Raw genomic sequence first — 19,801 nt, forward strand, 5'->3', positions numbered from 1 at the left:
AATTGCGTGTAGACAGCCAGACGAGATCGCCCACCTTGAATTCAGGACTCTTTCTTCGTCTTTTGTCAGCGTGTCTCTTATAAGCCTCTTGTGCCTCCTTGATCGTTTGTTGAAGAACCTTAAAGTTATTGTTTAAAAAGGAAAGCCGGTCTTGTGCCGCAGGGACAGAAACTTCAGAAAGTCCAGGTAAAACAGTAAGGTGAAACCCATAATTGGAAAAGAAGGGAGACTGTTTGGAAGTGGAATGTACAGCATTATTATAAGAAAATTCTGCCAAAGGTAAGAGTGCCACCCAATCTTCTTGGGAAAATGAAGAAAAACATCTAATATATTGTTCCAGAGTTTGATTGGTACGTTCAGTCTGTCCATTAGTTTGGGGATGGAAAGCCGTGGACAAAGCAAGTTGTATACGCAGTCCCTGGCATAAAGACTTCCAGAAACGGGAAGTGAATTGAGAGCCTCGATCAGACACAATCTGTTTAGGCAAACCGTGGAGCCGAAAAATCTCTCTAATAAAGACTTCAGCCGTGGTAGCAGCCGATGGTAACCCAACCATGGGGATGAAATGAGCCATCTTAGTAAAACCATCGACCACAACAAAAATAGTATTATAACCAGCAGACTCTGGAAGAACCACAATAAAATCCATGGAAATTCTCTCCCATGGTTTCTCAGGGACCGGAAGAGGCTGAAGCAGACCCATAGGACGAGAACGAGGATCCTTAAATCGGGCACAAGTCTGACAAGACATAACATATTTAAAGCAGTCTCTGGTTATGCCGGGCCAAAAAAAATGTCTTTTAGCAAGTTCCTGTGACTTATGGATTCCTAAATGACCGGACACTGGATGATCATGAATAAATTTGAGAACTTCAAGGCGTAACCCTTCAGGGACAAAAATCTTCCCATCCGTCAAAAAATAGTCATTTTGGAAGATAGAACCCTCCGGCCCCTTGCTTATAACTCTGGAGGCATCGTGAATCTTTTCCAATAGGTCTGCCTGTAGGAGAAGGAAGTTAGAGGTTTTAAGTATAGTCCCAGAGGCTGAACTACCTTCTGGTGCAGGAAACATCTGAGACAAAGCATCTGCTTTCCCATTCTTTGAACCAGGTCTGAAGGTGACATGAAAGTTGAACCTCGAGAAAAAAAGTGCCCACCGAGCTTGACGAGGGCGAAGTCTTTTAGCAGAGCGTAAATATTCCAAGTTTTTATGGTCCGAAAAAACTAAAATAGGATGGTTTGCCCCTTCTAAAAGATGTCGCCATTTTTGAAAAGCTGATTTAATGGCAAGCAGTTCCCTGTCCCCCACATCATAGTTTTGTTCAGACTGTGACAACTTCCTTGAAAAGAACGCAACAGGGTGGAGTTGATTGTTAGAATCAGTTCTTTGTGAAAGCACTGCACCTATGGCATATTCTGAAGCATCAACTTCAAGAATAAATGGGCGAGTCGGATCAGGGTGACGCAAAATAGGGGCTGTCGTAAAACGTTTCTTGAGGTCTATAAATGCTTGCTGGGCCTCAGGAGACCAATGAAACTTTTTATTCAAACTTGTGAGAGAAGTGATTGGGGCGATGACCCTGGAAAAGTCTCTGATGAACTTCCGATAGAAGTTAGCAAATCCCACGAATCTTTGAACTGCCTTACGGTCATTAGGAGTAGGCCAGTCAAGCACAGCTGAAACTTTACGAGAGTCCATGGACATTCCCTCAGGAGAGATGACGAGACCAAGGAATTCAATGGAAGATTTTTCGAATTCACACTTCTCGAGCTTGGCAAAAAGTTTGTGGGTCCTTAACCTGGAAAACACTTTCTTAACATGAACCCGATGCTTCTCTAGGGAAGAGGAAAAAATCAGGATATCATCGAGATACACAATGACGAAATGATCTAAAAAGTCTCTAAAAATATCATTGACAAAGTGCTGGAACGTAGCTGGTGCGTTGCAAAGCCCAAAAGGCATTACCAAATACTCGAAGTGGCCGTATCGGGTTCGGAAGGCCGTCTTCCACTCGTCACCTTGGCGGATGCGGACTAAGTTATAAGCCCCCCGTAGGTCAAGTTTGGTAAATACTCGGGCTGACCGCAATCTTTGAAAAAGCTCTGGTATTAGAGGCAAAGGGTACCGGTTCTTAACTGTAATTTTATTTAAATCACGATAGTCAATGCAGGGACGTAAGGAGTGGTCCTTCTTCTCTACAAAGAAGATACCGGCTCCGGCAGGTGACGTGGATGGACGAATAAACCCTTTGCTTAGGTTTTCTTCAATATAATCTTTAAGGACAGCGAGTTCTGGTTCAGAAAGGGGATAGATCCGTCCGAAAGGAATAGTTGCTCCAGACAGGAGATCAATAGGACAATCATAAATTCGATGAGGTGGGAGATCATCAGCCCCTTTTTCATCAAAAACATCCAAAAACTCATGATACGGCTCAGGGATAAGTTTGAGGTGAGGGTCAGAGGTTAATAATTGCAGAGTTCCTGGAGGCGAGGTATGATGGAAGCATGAGTCGGACAAAAATGAGATTTGATTAGAGTCCCAATGGATAAGAGGGTTGTGTGCCTTGAGCCAAGGGAATCCCAGGATGAGTGGGTACAAGGGGGAAGATACCACATCAAAAGACAAAGACTCATAATGCTGCTGAATCTTTATTAACAAAGGAATGGTCTCAAAAAGTACGGGACCAGAGGAGATGTCGGATCCGTCTGCCAATTTAACCGCCATTGGACAGGATCTCAGTCTTAACGGAATATCGTAACGTTGGGCAAAGTCCCGGTCAATGAAGCATCCACAGGCTCCAGAATCAATCAGTGCCGGTATCTGAAGAGTTCTTCTTGACCACTGTAAAACAGCATCAATAGACATGAGAGACAGACCTTCAACAGACTCAGCGCTAAGGAGGATAGGAACGGATCTCTTACGTGCAGGTCGAATAGGACAGGTACGGAGGAGATGCCCAGAGCCCCCGCAGTACAGGCACAAATTCATGCGGCGCCTACGTAGTCTCTCTTCAGCCGTCAGCGGAGAGCGAATCAACCCAATTTGCATTGGTTCAGGGACTTCTGAGGAGGACGTTGGAGCAGGTGACAATACGGTAGGCTTGGGGAACAAAGGTGCCTTGGGAACAACCCAGCTGGGCTGAAACATTCCCGATCTTTCTAACCTTCTCTCCCTTAGACGCCGATCGATCTGGATCACGGAGTCAATCAAGGCCTCCAACTCCTCGGGTATTCCGACACCAATTCATCTTTTAAGTTCTCAGATAAACCGATCCTGAATTGGTGCTTTAACGCAGCTTGATTCCATTGCGTGTCAGCGGAAAAATTGCGAAAGTCTGTCACATATTCCTCCACTGCGCGCCTCCCTTGGGACAGAGACCTGAGAGCTGCTTCCGCCGTGGCCTCCCTTTGAGGATCGTCATACAGTTGCGAAATAGCTTGGAAGAAGGCAGTTGAGTCACCAAACAGGGGGCTTTGTTGCTCCAAAAGCCGATGAGCCCAGGTCTGTGGTTCGCCGGACAAAAGAGAAATTGCGAATCCCACCTTGGACTGTTCTGTAGTATAAACATGAGGATTCAAGGTGAACTCTAACTTGCAACTGTTCATAAAAGCCCAAAATTTCTTTCGATCCCCCGAAAAACGTTCAGGCAGTGAGAGTTTCAGCTTAGTAGCAGGAGCAGGAATTAAGACAGGGATAGGGGCAGCAGGAGTGGCCTCAGGTTCCTCGGGTAGCGCCTGTAGCTGAGCCTGCATGTGCTGAAAACCCGTCTGGAGGTCCTGTACCGCCTGGGTAAGAGCCGCCAGCTGTTGGGTGAGGTGGCGCATGGCCGAAGCTTCCCCAGATTCTTCCGTCGTGGCGAAGTGATACTGTTAAGGCCCAAATGCGGAGTCTGTTGGAAGAGTTCATAGGGGAAGGACCTCTCCTACACCTCCCACTGAGGCGACAGCCGCTGAGGGTGAGTCAAGTCGTGCGCGTGCGCCGGCATAAAGACGCGTGCGCGCATGCGCCGGCGTAAGGATGCGCGGATTGACGAGACGAGCGCTGTGCGCGCCCGTGCTGGCCGGTGGTGCCACAGAGGAGCCCCACGGTCGGCTCCGGACCGCAGCAGGTACCCTACAACACCATGCTCTATTACTAGCTGGACAGTTTGACTTTTACAGCTAAATGTGGGTTACAATACATTAATCACAAATTTGTAATAGTTTTTCAGTTATTACCATGTAATTGCTATTAAAAACAGAATCTGACTCAATTTTCTCCCCACTTATCCGTCTGACTCCTAAAACAATGTTGCAGGCTAGCTAATAAGAAAGCCTGGTAAATATCTGACTCCTGTTGTAGTGTTTTAAGATTCAGTGCTCCATAACTTGTCCATAACTTGTCTGAAAAATGAAAGCAATGTTTGATTGCATGCTATGGGTACCTGCCTTAGTGCAATTTAGCAACTATTTAATAATTAGCCACATATAAGGGCACTGCTGCCATAAGGCGAGTTGAGAAACCCACCTCAGGCAGCACTGGGCAGGTTACCAGGCTTGGTAAAAAGCTGCTTCTGGTAATTTAAAGAGCAGAAATTCCAATTTTTAAGTCAGAATTTTGGTTCTTGTAGTGCAGAAAGCGACAATACAAAGTAATGGATGGAAGTAAGGTAAAGCACGGGGTGGAGGGCAGAGGTGGGGCAGCATCAACTTGGCCACCTCATTACTTTCCATTATTATAAATGGAAATAGCCTGTAAGTAAAGTAGATTAGCGTAATTATTCCCACATACCTGAGTTTTAGGCATTAAATAGACTATTTTTGTCATACTGAGCTTCCCATTGCTCATTTTGGAGAAGATCTCTAACAAATCCTGCAAATGCCACAAGAATTTTCCTAAGAAAAAATGCAAACCTCACTCATCTCTTTGCTTAACTTCTTTGCTTGTGTCTTGTTCACAATAATACAGTGAGTTCATTGGCAATAAGCACAAGAAAACGTAGGTGCAACAGCTTATTGTATAGCGGTTTTACAAACCCTTTTACACCTGATAGTATACAAGCCCCTTTTGCCACCTAAGGTTATTAAAAATGTTTATGTGGCTCATCTGAGGGTCCTGCTCCATTCTTATGTAATTATAGCAACACTTTACTAAGCACCCATTTGCACCCTCACTATAAACCTGTGACTGTGCATGTAAGTTCATAGAACTGAAAAGGTAAGATGGAGACTGGAGCCAAAGGATTCCAGAGGGTAGTGAGAAGCCAGATACAGTACATAGCCCTGATACATACAAATGGCTCAGCAGCCACACACATATTATTGTGTATCAGCTACTATATCAAAGAAATGATAAATGATAAAATTTCCTTTGGAAATATGTCAAATTTAATTTCTAAGTTTAGTGTATTAAATCACTGACATATGAAAGCTTACAGACAGTGCTAAATCTTGCAAAAAAAAAAAGATAAATCATCTTACACCTGCACATCAAATTGTTTTCAATGTAATATTTATTTAATTTTCTTGTTTGGTCTTCTTGCTATTATTTCAGCCAAAACATTTGGAAATTCACTTGCAATGATCAGTTCTCAAACCAGTGGGCACTCATTCTTTGTTGAAATAGAAATCTGTCATTCCACTTATTTGAGAATTCTCAAGAGCTGTCAAGAATTCTCAAGAATACTGTTAAGGGGTGGTTTACCTTTAAGTTAACTTTTAATATGCTGTAGTATGTCCTATTCCTAACAACTTTGCAATTGGTCTTCATTTTTTTTTATATAGTTTTTTTTAATTATTTGTCTTTCACTACTAAATATTTTCAGCTTTTAAATCAGGGTCACTGACCCCAGCAGCTAAATAAAATACTGCTCTGTGAGCTTAGAATTTGATTATTATTGCTACTTTTTATTCTTTATTTTTCTATTCAGGCCCTCTTCTAATGATATTGTAGTCCCTTATTCAAACCACTGCCTGGTTGCAAAGGTAAACCAGATAGCTTCTAAAATTCCAAACTGGAGAGCTGCTGAACAAAAATCTAAATAACTGAAAAACCACAAATAAAAAATGAAATTCAATTGCATATATTTAGAATATCATTGTTTCCATCACACTAAAAAGTTAATTCAAAGGAGAAAATCCGATTTAAAGGCTAAACAGAACCTTCCATAAATTCTCAAAAAAATTCTAAAGAATTTTATACTTAAAAAAAGTTCAAGTGGCAAATGATAAATACTTGATAAATACCTCAAAGTAGATATGTATGGATACAGCAAATTCTCTGTGCCCACAAAAATGCTTCTCATATTTACTATGATCATCTGCTAGTACATATTTAAGCATTTATCTTTCTTTATATGATTTCTGATAATATTATTTACCAACATTTACTTAAAATCATAGCTTATTTATATTACATGCATCATTTATTATAGTTAATCTTTCCTTTCTCCTTTCCAATACATGCTGCCTTTTGTTTGAACAGTGTATGCAATGGAGATTAATCGTAAGTTTCCACCAAAATGACACAAATGCTTTACATTCTTGTCTGACAAAAGATATAAATAAATGTTATTTATCAAACAATGTGCAATATGAAATATATACTCAATAAACAAAATTAATAAACATCACCCTTCCATTAGCTCAAATGATGGTTGTCAGACATTACAGCCAGCAGCAAATCAAAGAGCTAATGCTTGCCAGGATAGGGCTACTGTTTAGATAAGAGGTGCAAGTCAAGGGCCTACTTACCTCCTATAGTGTAAGCCAGTCTGATGTAAATGACATAAAAAGATATCTAAACAAGTGACTGGTCAGACTGTAGACATTAGTGCAACTTTTGACATAGGTAGCAGGCCCAGATTGGCAATCTGTAGGTTCTGGCAAATGCCAGAGGGGCTGCTGTAAGATGCCATAGACTGTCACTATTGATTGGGCCTGTGGGGGCTGTTTGGGCCTCTGTGTACTTGTAGTATTACTATTTTTGTTGGTTAAGGGCGGTGGCACGTGGGGAGATTAGTGGCCCCACAATAAATTTTCATTACCGTGAGCCACTAATCTCCCTACAAATGTAAATCGTTGGTGGGATGGCATACGCGTCACTTTGGTTTCCCGAAGTCACCTAAAGTTTCCTTGAGAGGCATCCTATTGGTGATTTACATTCTTGCCGGTGGGATGGCATGTCAAGAAGATTAGTCGCCCTTGGTAACAAAGATTTATCGCAGGCCACTGCCCTTAAAGCCCATCAGTGATTATTAATAAATGCTCAATGAACTGCTTTCAAAATGAATGTCACTGTGAGCTCAGTAAAGGAACAATGAAAATGGCCTATATACCCCATAAGTAATCACTAATGGACAATTTTATCACTATTTGAGTTTGAAATATATCTGTTAATGTTTCACTAATTCTTGCTTTTGCCCTACTAAGAGCCCAGCTCAGCATATATGCAGTAATGTGCATTTTAGATATACAGTAACTGCCTTAATCATAGCTCATACAAATTAATGAGAAATTGTGGTTTTCTTATTATTTTTTTTATTTTACAGCACCCTGTGGTGAAAACCTATACGATGAAGATGGAAAACGCCTTCCCCCATGTATCCCTGGTGCATGGTTAACTCCAGCACTCATGGCATGTTATCTTCTGGTAGCAAATATTCTTCTAGTAAACCTTCTAATAGCAGTGTTCAAGTAAGTTTTAAAAAAAAATGTGGCGAACCCTTGTAGAACAGAGAGATAGAGTAGACCCAGTAACTAACTACAATCTTCCCTTGGGGAGTTTGGGAAAACTCTTTAGCAGATCCCGAACACTACTAGAGCTTGCTCTTACAGAGGTCTAACCTGAAGGAAGTGGTCATCCTATCTAAGGACCAATTAATGCACAGATGCAAATATCAAAAGTGGTAACATATGATTCTGCATTGTAACAGCAAACTAGGAAGTGTAGAGGATAAGACCATAGGGAGGGTTAACCCTATGGGTCCCTACAGCTGTATCATAGTCCTGTGAGGAATTGTATGCTCATGCTGTCCTGTATGTTTGTTTAATAGTAATAGAATGTCCTATTCCTAGCAACTTTGCAATTGGTCTTCATTAATTATTTTTTTATCGTTTTTGAATGATTTGCCTTTCTCTTCTACATCTTTCCATCTTTCAAATGGGGGTCACTGACCCCAGCAGCTAAAAAACTATTGCTCTCTAAGCTTACAATTGTATTATTATTATTACATTTTTTCTGGATCTTTCTACTCAGGCCCCCTTCTATTCATATTCCAGTCTCTCATTCAAACCACTGCCTTTTAGCTACGGTAAACAAGATCCTAGCAACCAGATAGCTGCTGAAATTCCAAACTGGAGAGCTGCTGAACAAAAAGCTAAATAACTGAAAAACCAAAACATATAAATAATAAGGACCAATTTCAAATTGTCTTAGAATATCAATGTCTACATCATAACAAAAGTTAATTTAAAAGTGCACAAACCCTTTAATATAGGTGCAAATGTTGTAGAACTTGTGAATCATGCACACGCTGCTTCAGCATAAGTGAGCATTTGGAAGATGTGGGTATTCTCTTACATGCCAACCATTTATATGTATCCATAACAAAGTTTTAAAAAGTGGGTGCAGGAAGGAAAAGATCTGTCGGGACCCATAGGCTTAAATGGCCCCAAATCCCTACAGGTTCAGTTTCTTTAGGTGCTGGGCTGTATCTAAGTAAGTTCATTAACATATGTATGCTATTGGTTAGAAGGTAAGGTGACCACTTCCTGCCTCACTTTGGTATAGTTCTGGGAAAGGAGTGGCACCTTCCTCTTTGCTTCCACCTGAGGAACAGTGTGGTTGTGAGCCCAGGGCATAGGCCCAGGCCCAGTTTAAGTCGGGGAACAGGGCCCCGTGAATGAGCCATTAGATAGTGGCAGGTGTAGCTCCCTTTATAGTACACTCTAGGAGTCAGTTAGGGTTGAGCTAGAAAGAGCAGTTCTGACCTCCAACATAGGACTTGCTGTTTTGGAGGTATCTCTCCCTGGCCACATTGCCTGTAATGTAGGGATCCAAGTGAATAGGGAATTAGGACAGAGAATTCCCTGAGGTAATCCACTATGGGGTGTGGCAGGTGAAGTGAGATTCCTGCCAAGTCTGTCCTCAGGGGAGTGTCAGTCTGTATTACACTCTGCATGTGGTGTTGCCTGTACCACTGGCCTCTGAGAATCTGTATTGTGAGTAAACCCTGTGGATGTTCAATAAACACTTGTTATTTTGTTGTTTGCAAGAATCTCTGGCGCCCTCTGTTTTTATTTTTCTGCATAGCAACAAGAGAGGTGTAGTTGCACAACACCCTCACCTTCCTCTTCCACTTAGCGAAGGCCCGGTCTGGGTGAGAGAGTACAGAGTAACCCATGTTCTACTGGTACTAGTCCGGGAAGGCAGCTATTGAGCTGAAATAGAGGTTACAGGTCCTTGTTCTTAACCTGGCAATTGTCAGCTGTAAAGTATTGGGATCCATGGAGCCTATAGCAGTATGCATTGTCTCTTGTAGTTCACAATTAACAGGTGCTAAGGCATAGGTGTACCAAGCACTACAATAATAGTCCTAAATGCTACAGTGTGATGGAGCAAGTACACCCTGCATAGCATTTATACAGATACAGATTATTAGAAATAATAGAAATAAGGGTCACTGTTATAAAACCACCAGTGCTTAAAAATGTTCTATTGATAACAATTGATTCCAGATATATCTGCGATGTCTGAGTAGCAGAATTTCCTTACCTGGCAGGTTATTGAAGCAGACAGAGTCTAAGAAAAAGCAGATGGCAGAGTAAGCTTATTAAGGAAACGTTTCACTGCCAAGCTAATGCTTCCGAAACAGTTATTTTCCATGGCAGTAAAAAAAACAGCTGAGAACAATTCTGCCATCTGCTGCTTGACAATGATAATACAAAAATGTTTTTGCTTACTTTGTACTCTTAATTTGCCTCTGATCTTTTTTCCTTTATAATACCAGTATCTTCCCTCTAGTGTTTGATCATTTAATATATTCGGTAAGTCACCCAAGCTGTGCCCAACAAACCCAAATACTGAAGATCCAAAACTGTGAGGCTGCCCCCAGAGTCAATTTATTTTGATGTATGGCTTACAAAATGCAATATACAATGTAATAACAAATGAACCAGCCACTCTTTATTTACAAATAAACAAAATATATACAAAACAAGAGCAAGCTATTTTAACCTTAATATAAATAAAATTGGAATGGCATGCACTATATCCCTGTATGAATTTTCATCAAAATAATGGATTTTCACACAAAATAGTTATTGGGCTTGCTTTAGATATAAAAGGGACAATATACACCCAAAAACACACTTGCTGAACACAATAAATAGGCATTGTGTTGAAATTATATTCTGCCTACTGCTTTGATTTAAAAAAGTAAATATTTTACTATTTGCATGCTATTTTAAAGCACTAAATTTAAAGCTGGGCTGTTTTCACTATCCCCCTCCCTTTTTTATAAATAGGGAAATTTACTCAGAGCTCTCTATCTACCTTTGAACAAACAAACAAAAAAACAAACAAACCCCGACGTTCTCTAAGCAGCAGCCTCTGTGCAGCTCATTATCAGGGGCTTTTCAGTGGAATGGTAGTTAGTTTTATGAGCTCCTTTGAGTGAAAACTGACTCCATAGTCTTGTTTAGTAACAGAAACCAGAGATATTAAAACAATAAGCAAAAAGTATGTTCAAGCACAAGCCCAATTTATTGAATTCATGAGCATTTAATGGGCATGTATCACATTTGGTGGAAAAATAATCGCATTAACCTTTGTTTCAATGAATCCTCTTTATTTTTCCCAAACATGAATTGCTTCAGCAGCCATTTTAGGAGCATTGGCACTCATTTTTGGAAAACAATAATGTGTTTAAGTTTCACTTACAACTGGGTGAAATAGAAAATAATGATGGGATTAACTTTCCTTTGAAAATATGTGAAATAGAAAATAATGATGGGATTAACTTTCCTTTGAAAATATGTGAAATAGAAAATAATGATGGGATTCATTTTCCCTTGAAAATGTGTGAAATAGAAAACAATTATGGGATTAACTTCCCCTTGAAAATGTGTCAAGGACAGGCTCTCACTGACTATTCTATTCCTCTGCTATTCTGAGCCTCCATAGGACTCAATGGTACACAACAGATCAAACCTACCAAAATGTTTTTTGGCAAAAAAAAAGTTAAAATTGTTTAGTAAATGTGCCCCTAGGTTTTAAACTAAATGGCAGCTTTATATTATATGATAGACTGCAAAGACTGGTGTGTTTATATATTTATGATTTTTGCAGCAATACATTTTTTGAAGTAAAGTCTATTTCGAACCAAGTGTGGAAATTCCAGCGTTATCAGCTAATCATGACCTTTCATGACCGCCCAGTTCTGCCACCTCCCATGATAATCTTCAGCCACCTCTATATCATTTTGAAGCGTATTTGCTGTCGTTGTAAGAAGATACAGGAAGGAGATCAGGATGAACGTGACAGAGGCCTGAGTAAGTAAAAATGGGATAAATATTTTGCTTTCTGTTCACATAATATGCTATAGTACACAGATCATTAAACATTAAACAATTATTTATTGCTAAAAGATTATAATTTAATGTTTGCTCCAGCTAAGTGACAATGTGGTTAACAATACTTCCTTGGAGCACTGGGCTCCTAGGTTTGAGGTTAGCCAGGGCACAATCTGGAAGGAGTTTGTATGTTCTTTTTTTGCATTTGTGGGTTTGCTCCAAGCATTTTTGAAAAATCGATATTTTACAAGAAAAGACTGTAAAGCAGGGGTTTACTGCTCAAAATAAATGTTAATTTTTCACGCAACATGTTTTAAGCCTGTGAGGTTTTTTGTCAAGTGTGAACAGCAAAGTGAATCCTCATTGTTAAAGTGCTTTACAGGAATTGACATAAATAGAAAATGCCTGCTAACAGAGGTATGCAGGATGCACCTGAGGAAGGCTGTTGGCCAAAACGTGTAGTGCTATGATGCCTCAATAAAAATACACAAATCCACTGATAAAATGTGTACTGTCCGGGTCATTTATATCTGAATTTGGAAATGTTGTACAGCCAGCACGTGGTCTGTAACCTGTTGAGGAGTACCTACAGATAACACTGCAGGCTACTGCAGGACTTTTACTTATTTTGAATTATAATGGATGAATAATTCACTTGGGCTCTATCCAATTAATGGTAAACTGCTTGACACTGGGACTCTTCAAATGGAAACTTTGTGGACTTTTTGAACTTTAAGGATACTGCATATATGATGTAATGATTAGTGGGATGTGGTTATTCCCCTCTGGGTGGGCATTTCCCATATATGTCACTTCCTGTATAGCATTTTAACAATATGGATTCACTTGATGCTTTAACAATGTGTTTACACTAAACAAACAGCCTCACAGACATGAAACATGTTGTATATAAAAACTTCTTGTTCAGTCAACCTCTGCTATACAGCCTTTTCTTGAAAAATATGTATCCTGACTTTTTGCACCCATGGTGGAGGTGCTTTTTGTGTTATACAGTATTCAAGAAGGTCATTCACCCTGTATCTGTTGTTTTGGGATCACTTTTGATTCTCCCACATTGACAGCTTGGGTTTGAATGTCAGGTTTATTGTCATCTCAACTATATACAAGTACAAAGTGAGACGAAATTAGAAATACTTATTTCAACAAACAATATACAAAAATAGTGCAATTGAAGACCAGTATAAAAATGCAATAGATAATAAATCATAATATTATTATATATATCTTGTGCAACATAAGTATGTGTATTAAAATAACCTTGACAAAAGAATATATAAAAAAATCACCATGTTGTTATACACTGATCTCTGCAACTTTTTCAGTAGATTTAGTCCTAGTATTCAGTACCAAAGATCATGTGTATGTGCTCCAATTGCTTACAGAGTTGTTTCTAAATGATGAAGAACTGAAGAAACTGTACGAATTTGAGGAACAATGTGTTGAGGAATATTTCCAGGAGAAAGAAGATGAACAGCAGTCTTCCAATGATGAACGGATCAGAGTCACTTCAGAAAGGTAGCATAAGTAAAAGTAGCAATGAATAATATAATAACCAATATGCTAGTTTGAAGAAAAGAAAAATGCATTCAGAGATGCTTATTGTTCTTATCTAGTGTATCAAAATCTCTATCAAAATCCCCATCTTCAAAAGAGAAATGGAATGTGGCTTAATTGTGGGCTTAAATATCCAAGTCTTTTGTACCATCCCTGACTTATCAAGCAAGGCTTTTGAAAATACCTTCATTTTGCTGCCAGGGCCAGCAAACAGAACTTTACACCCTTGTTTTTTTATTCAGCCTTTTCTTGACCCAATTCCTTTATACAAAGGGGCACATTTACTAACCCACGAACGGGCCGAATGCGTCCGATTGCGTTTTTTTCGTAATGATCGGTATTTTGCGATTTTTTCTGAAAATTGACGCGACTTTTTCGTTACCAATACGATTTTTGCGAAAAAACGCAAGTTTTTCGTAGCCATTCCGAAAGTTGCGATTTTTTCGTAGCGTTAAAACTTGCGCAAAAAGTCGCAATTTTTTCGTAGTGTTAAAACTTGCGCGAAACGTCGCGCATTTTAAGTTTTAACGCTACGAAAAAAGCGCAACTTTCGGAATGGCTACGAAAAACTCGCGTTTTTCCACGCAAATCGTATTGGTAACGAAAAAGTCGCAATAATTTCCGAAAAGTCGTAAAGGTGCCGAAAAAATCGCAAAAAATACGAAAAAGTCGCAAAATGTTCGTTTTCAAATCGGAATTTTTCCAATTCGGATTCGGATTCGTGGGTTAGTAAATGTGCCCCAAAGTGTTTTGTTTTTCTGGAGACACACTGAATTTTGTGGCAAAAGCCCTAATAGAACAGTCTTTTTGCATATATTAAAAGCAATACCACATGGATTACTTCAATAGCTACCAGGCTGTTAAAGGAACAGTAACATCAAAAAATTAAAGTGTTTCAAAGTAATTAAAATATAATGTGCTGTTGCTCTGCAAAAAACTGGTGTTTTTGCTACAGAAAAGCTACTATATAAATAAGCTGCTGTGTAGCCATGGGGGCAGCCACAGGTTACATAGCAGATAACTAGTAGATAAGCCCCATATAATGGGGGTTTATCTGTTATCTGCTAAGTAACCTGTGCCTTTTCTCCTTTGAATGGCTGCCCCCATGACTACACAGCAGCTAACTTATATAAACTATACTAGTCTTTCTGAGGCAAACACACCAGTTGTAGCAATGCAGGGCAACAGTACATTATATTGTAATTACTTTTATACACTTTTGTATTTTTGGTGTTACTGTTCCTTTAAGGAGAAATTACGTGATCAGAATGAGCTTTTACTGCTAGCAGAAACTTCTCATTCAGTAGAAATGAAAATATGCTGCTTGTGACACTTTATAGTACTAGTAAGGCAAGTATCACATGAAAACTTCCACATCCTATAAGATTTGAAAATCTCTTGGTATAGTATAGTGGTGAGCAATTGCCAAGATATTTTACCACCTCTCCAAATAAATGGGAAGCAGTATGGGAAAATGGGAAGATCCAACATATTTGTCCTTCTTGCATGCATGTAATGCATTATTGTCTTTTCAGAGTTGAAAATATGTCTATGAGGTTAGAAGAAGTCAATGAAAGGGAACACTTCATGAAGGCTTCTCTGCAAACTGTTGATCTTCGACTCTCTCAACTAGAAGAGCTTTCGGGAAGAATGGTAAATGCTCTAGAAAGACTTGCTGGTATTGATAAGTCAGAGCTGATTAATGAACGCTCCCGTGCTTCCTCTGTGTGTGATGCAGCTTTTCTCCTCCGACAAGGCAGTGTAAACAGCTCTGATGGAACCAGTGTATACAAATACCATGTAGAAACAGATGAAGTGACATGTGATGAAAGCACAGGTTCAATTTCACCGGCTTTAGGGTTACGTAGAAAAGCCTATTCATTTGGTATGAGGACTGAGAAAGGAGAACAAGATAATAAGGCACAGTTGGTACCAAGACAGGCAAGTCTTCGCTATGCTTCAAGTGCTAATGCAGTAGCAACAAAGGATGCCAATAAAGTCACTTTGGGAATTGTTTCCAAAAGTTCAAGACCAATTTCTTGCGTGGATATTTGGATTCCAGAATGTGACAAGAAAGAAACAATTAATGAAAGTCCGAGCACTCAGCATTTAAGCCAAACAGATATTGTTACAAATTGTCAGTCAGAAGGAGAAGTCACAGAAGTTTCTAAATCAGAATTTGCTAACTCTCATTTGACTGTAGAAAGAACAAAGTTAGAAGCAACTATTTCTTTTCCGCTGGAGAGATCTAAAGCTATGAAATATTATTCAGGTCAGTCCTTTAATACCTGCCAAACTACCATGACAAAATCTAGAAGTTTTGTCTTTACCGAAGGTGGAAAACTGGTGGGTGGTGTTAACAACTGGACTGAATACAGCACAATTATAGATCAAGTGTCTCCTACTTCACTGGAAGAGTGGACTGACCAGTGGAATAACCAAGGAGACTCCCCCAGAAAGCAGAGCCCTGAGCTTGCAACTATTATATCAGAAGCTGAGATTCAAGCAGAATTAAAGCCTTTATTAACAGACACCGAAGATGACAGTGATATTGGAGAAACAGGAAACAGTGCCTCGTATCCTTGTACTGAAAGGACAGAAACTAAAAACTTACTGTCTGTGCAATTAGACAGGACTTGTGGATTTTCTTCCCCAAGGTCAAAAAGTTTACATAGCCACACAGGAAAGTCCCGATCCTTAATAGATAAGCTCGAGAGGCCTGGTCATGCCAGTAGTGTTATGAACATTGTGGTGGCGTGTGGTAGTGTAACAGAGGACACAAAAATAAAACAAGAAAATGCCTCCACAGAAACAGAATGTTAATATTGGCAAGATCATAATTTAAATAAACAAACCAGAGAAAATTTTTAGTGCTTCGTCTGTATATAAATTAAAACTTAGCTTTTAATATATGTTGTTAAAAAAATATATATACAATAAAATATGTAATAGATAATAAAGTATATTATTCCCTATTTCAATCAGTGCCTGTTACTTTGTTATTTATATCAATTAAGTAACTGGAGCAATCAATCCACTCATTCGTTGAATTGTTACTAGTGTTAAATTAATGTCCGTAACTGCACAGAGAGAATTAATTTACATCCAAACGTATAGTATCAGTCCCTGTCCCAGCTGACACACTGTTGCAAATCCATCTATGTACAAAGTATCAATGTTCCTAGTTTTAACCAGTGCAGTTGATCTGCAGATGCGATATAGAATGCTATTTATTGATACTAAAGACAACAGTGTTGCTAGTGGTAAGGTGTACTCAGAGAAGGGGGTGGGTGCATACAAGGTCAGCGATAGGATGGGAATAGAGCAGTATCAGGGTTTGTACTAGTTGGGGATTTTTTTATTTATTTTTATTTTAATAGGTATAAGGAATAGGGCGGCGGTCATTTGGTTCCAAGCTAGTAAGAACCTAGTAAGAATCTCATTGCCCACGTATCTTAAAGACACTAAGGATATTATTCAAAAAATTCAGGGCATACAAGTGAACCCAGGCTCACATTTGGCAAGTATAGATGTGGAAGCACTCTATACGAGCATTCCCCACGACAAGGGACTGGAAGCAGTGGAATTTTTCCTTAGTCAGAAATACGAGGGGAGGAAGGTTTCCTTCTTGGTCCGCCTGTTACATTATATACTTACTCATAACTACTTTTTGTTCAATGGTAAATTTTATCATCAAGTTAGGGGGACAGCAATGGGAAGTGCCTGTGCACCCAGTTATGCCAATTTGTTCCTGGGGTGGTGGGAAGTTCACCTGGTCTTTAATTATCAACAGAATCATCATCTCTCACAGATTATTCTATGGAAACGTTATATTGATGACATCTTTATTTGGTCGGAAGAACAATCAGACTTTCAGGACTTGATGTTTCTATTAAATCAGAACTCGATAGGGTTGCACTTTACTAGTGACTTTGGAAGGGAGAACCTTCCTTTTTTAGATTTGTCTTTACACATAAATCAAGAGGGATGTATAGAAACCACGATTTTCCGAAAAACCAACAGCTACCAACAGCTTACTTCACTATTCAAGTTTTCATCCATCTCCACTGAAAAAGGGTATTCCTATTGGACAGTACTTGAGGTTGCAGAGAAACTGTTCCAATCTTGAGGACTTTAAGAGACAAGCCCTAGATTTGAGAGCTAGGTTTCTGAAAAGGGGATATCCAAATCGATGCCTAAAGAGGGCGTATCAAAGGGCATTGGATACTGACGGTAGTACTCTTTTGCAGGACCGAAAGGCAGAGCCATCTCGTTTCTCCCAACAGATCAGGTGTATAAGCACGTTTAGTGACCAATGGGAAAATGTCAAACGGATACTTTCCAACTCCTGGAATATTCTGAAGGCAGATCGGGACTTGACATCAGTATTACCTCACAGACCTACAATGATAGCCAGACGAGCAGAAAGTCTAAGTGACATATTAGTACATAGTCACTTCACTGAGTCTAAACCAGTGAGAACACACTTTTTGAGCCCAACGGTGGGCTCATATAAATGTTTCAAATGTGAGGCCTGTAAGTATATGGCACCCACCAAGGAGTTTATGAATTCAGACTCCACACGTACGTACAAGATCAAGCAGTTTATTAACTGCCGGACATCAGGGGTCATATATGTAGGGATATGTAGCTGTCCTAAATTGTACGTGGGTAAAACTTTTCGAGAACTAAGAAAACGAGTCCTTGAGCACATTGGAACGATCACGCGCAATGTGGACACACCCTTGGCCAGACACATCAGAGACTTCCATAGATCAAATACACAAGCAATAAAATTCTTTGGTATTGAGAAAGTGCAACTTGGCACTAGGAAAGGGGATATAGATAAAGTGCTATTAAGGAAAGAGTGTCAGTGGATCTATAGACTGCGGACCAAATCACCCGCAGGTCTCAATGAGGGCTTCAGCTATTTACCTTTTATCAGTAATGACTAAGATGGGAGGTGGCAATAATTTCAGGATCTAACTTTAGGATCTAACGCTACAATCCCGTGTAATTATGACTTACCTACACTTAGTATTAGGAACATTTTTATTAACATCTATTTACTTGAATCTGTTAAATAAATACTTTTAGCATCAGTACTATGGGATACATCCAACGCTATCCATTCATTTCTTTTATGGCTAAGGGTTAGCTGTTATAGATATATACATGCAGTTCCATTCTTTCGCCTCTAGATGACTGTTGGACCAATAGCGTCATCACTGGGGACGATTTAAGGAGCTGCAGAATGGAAGCGACTCATTGATTGCCCTTGACAAAGTCACTCGACGTGACAAAACGCGTTGGGCGGGCGGGAGAGGTTGGGTGCAGCCTGAGTTAGCGAGGGGGGTTGACTTAGTGATTAGGCGGCTCCTGATAGCCGCAGAAGCAGAGGGGGAAGATATATTTCGGAGGGAGGGAACGGACAGCGGTTCAAATTTCACTATATATCTGTTGCTTTCAAATAGTTTTCCTTTCGTTTGGGAAACGGATACCATTGCTCTGAATTTAGATATTACGGCTGCTGGTGTTAGGAGCAGCCTCTTGTCTTTTTACTTGGGGATGGTGGTTGGAGCAGGGAGAGTGCTTTACTAATAATAGATGGCGCTGAGATTTAAACAGCGCTGACTGGCAAATAAATGTATGTAATGAAGGCCTTGATTACACGTGGATGAAAAGCTGAATGCCCCCAAGTTACATTCGGTTCTTACTAGCTTGGAACCAAATGACCGCCGCCCTATTCCTTATACCTATTAAAATAAAAATAAATAAAAAAAATCCCCAACTAGTACAAACCCTGATACTGCTCTATTCCCATCCTATCGCTGACCTTGTATGCACCCACCCCCTTCTCTGAGTACACCTTACCACTAGCAACACTGTTGTCTTTAGTATCAATAAATAGCATTCTATATCGCATCTGCAGATCAACTGCACTGGTTAAAACTAGGAACATTGATACTTTGTACATAGATGGATTTGCAACAGTGTGTCAGCTGGGACAGGGACTGATACTATACGTTTGGATGTAAATTAATTCTCTCTGTGCAGTTACGGACATTAATTTAACACTAGTAACAATTCAACGAATGAGTGGATTGATTGCTCCAGTTACTTAATTGATATAAATAACAAAGTAACAGGCACTGATTGAAAAAAGGAATAATATACTTTATTATCTATTACATATTTTATTGTATATATATTTTTTTAACAACATATATTAAAAGCTAAGTTTTAATTTATATACAGACGAAGCACTAAAAATTTTCTCTGGTTTGTTTATTTAGTAAATGAGGGTGGCAAACACCCAGTGCAGTCTCTCTATAGTGATAGTGGAAGGGAGGTCCCATTCCTTTCTTTTTCTCTCTTGCAAGATCATAATTTACCTAACAAAAAGCTTACTTAATGGGTAAGTATGAATGATCAGTGTTACCATAAAGATTTTGTTTTCTGTTTAACAGCCATGAATGGAAATCCCAGTTAATACTTTCATGAAGATCTTTATCTTCATGCTTTCAGCTATGCTATACCTGGGCTCCTGACCTATTTCAAATGAGGTCTTCAGATATATTCATTTCCAGCTATAGCTATTTTCATAAAGCCTTAGTCTGTGCCTCCTTCCCATTATTGTAAATGTAGTTTTCTCTTTATTGGGGGTAGCATC

The 19,801-nt window shown here is 39.5% G+C and overlaps 1 protein-coding gene across 4 annotated transcripts in view; it reads left to right on the forward strand.

The window, feature by feature from the left end:
- The window catches only part of trpm1 (transient receptor potential cation channel subfamily M member 1), a 79,650-nt gene extending 63,619 nt beyond the window's left edge, over positions 1-16,031 (forward strand). For 2 of the 4 annotated variants that reach the window (XM_031899151.1, XM_031899154.1), the window contains exons 23-27: positions 6,464-6,484; positions 7,530-7,674; positions 11,330-11,532; positions 12,957-13,089; positions 14,664-16,031. In XM_031899151.1, coding sequence (XP_031755011.1) covers positions 6,464-6,484; positions 7,530-7,674; positions 11,330-11,532; positions 12,957-13,089; positions 14,664-15,951 — 1,790 coding nt within the window. In that variant the 3' untranslated portion in view covers positions 15,952-16,031. The remainder of the gene's footprint in view (positions 1-6,463; positions 6,485-7,529; positions 7,675-11,329; positions 11,533-12,956; positions 13,090-14,663) is intronic. The other 2 variants (XM_031899152.1, XM_031899153.1) reach the window with 1 other exon arrangement.
- Positions 16,032-19,801: the final 3,770 nt, after the last annotated feature.

The sequence above is a fragment of the Xenopus tropicalis genome, chromosome 3 (genome assembly GCF_000004195.4).
Source record: "Xenopus tropicalis strain Nigerian chromosome 3, UCB_Xtro_10.0, whole genome shotgun sequence".
Classification (NCBI taxonomy): Eukaryota; Metazoa; Chordata; class Amphibia; order Anura; family Pipidae; genus Xenopus; species Xenopus tropicalis.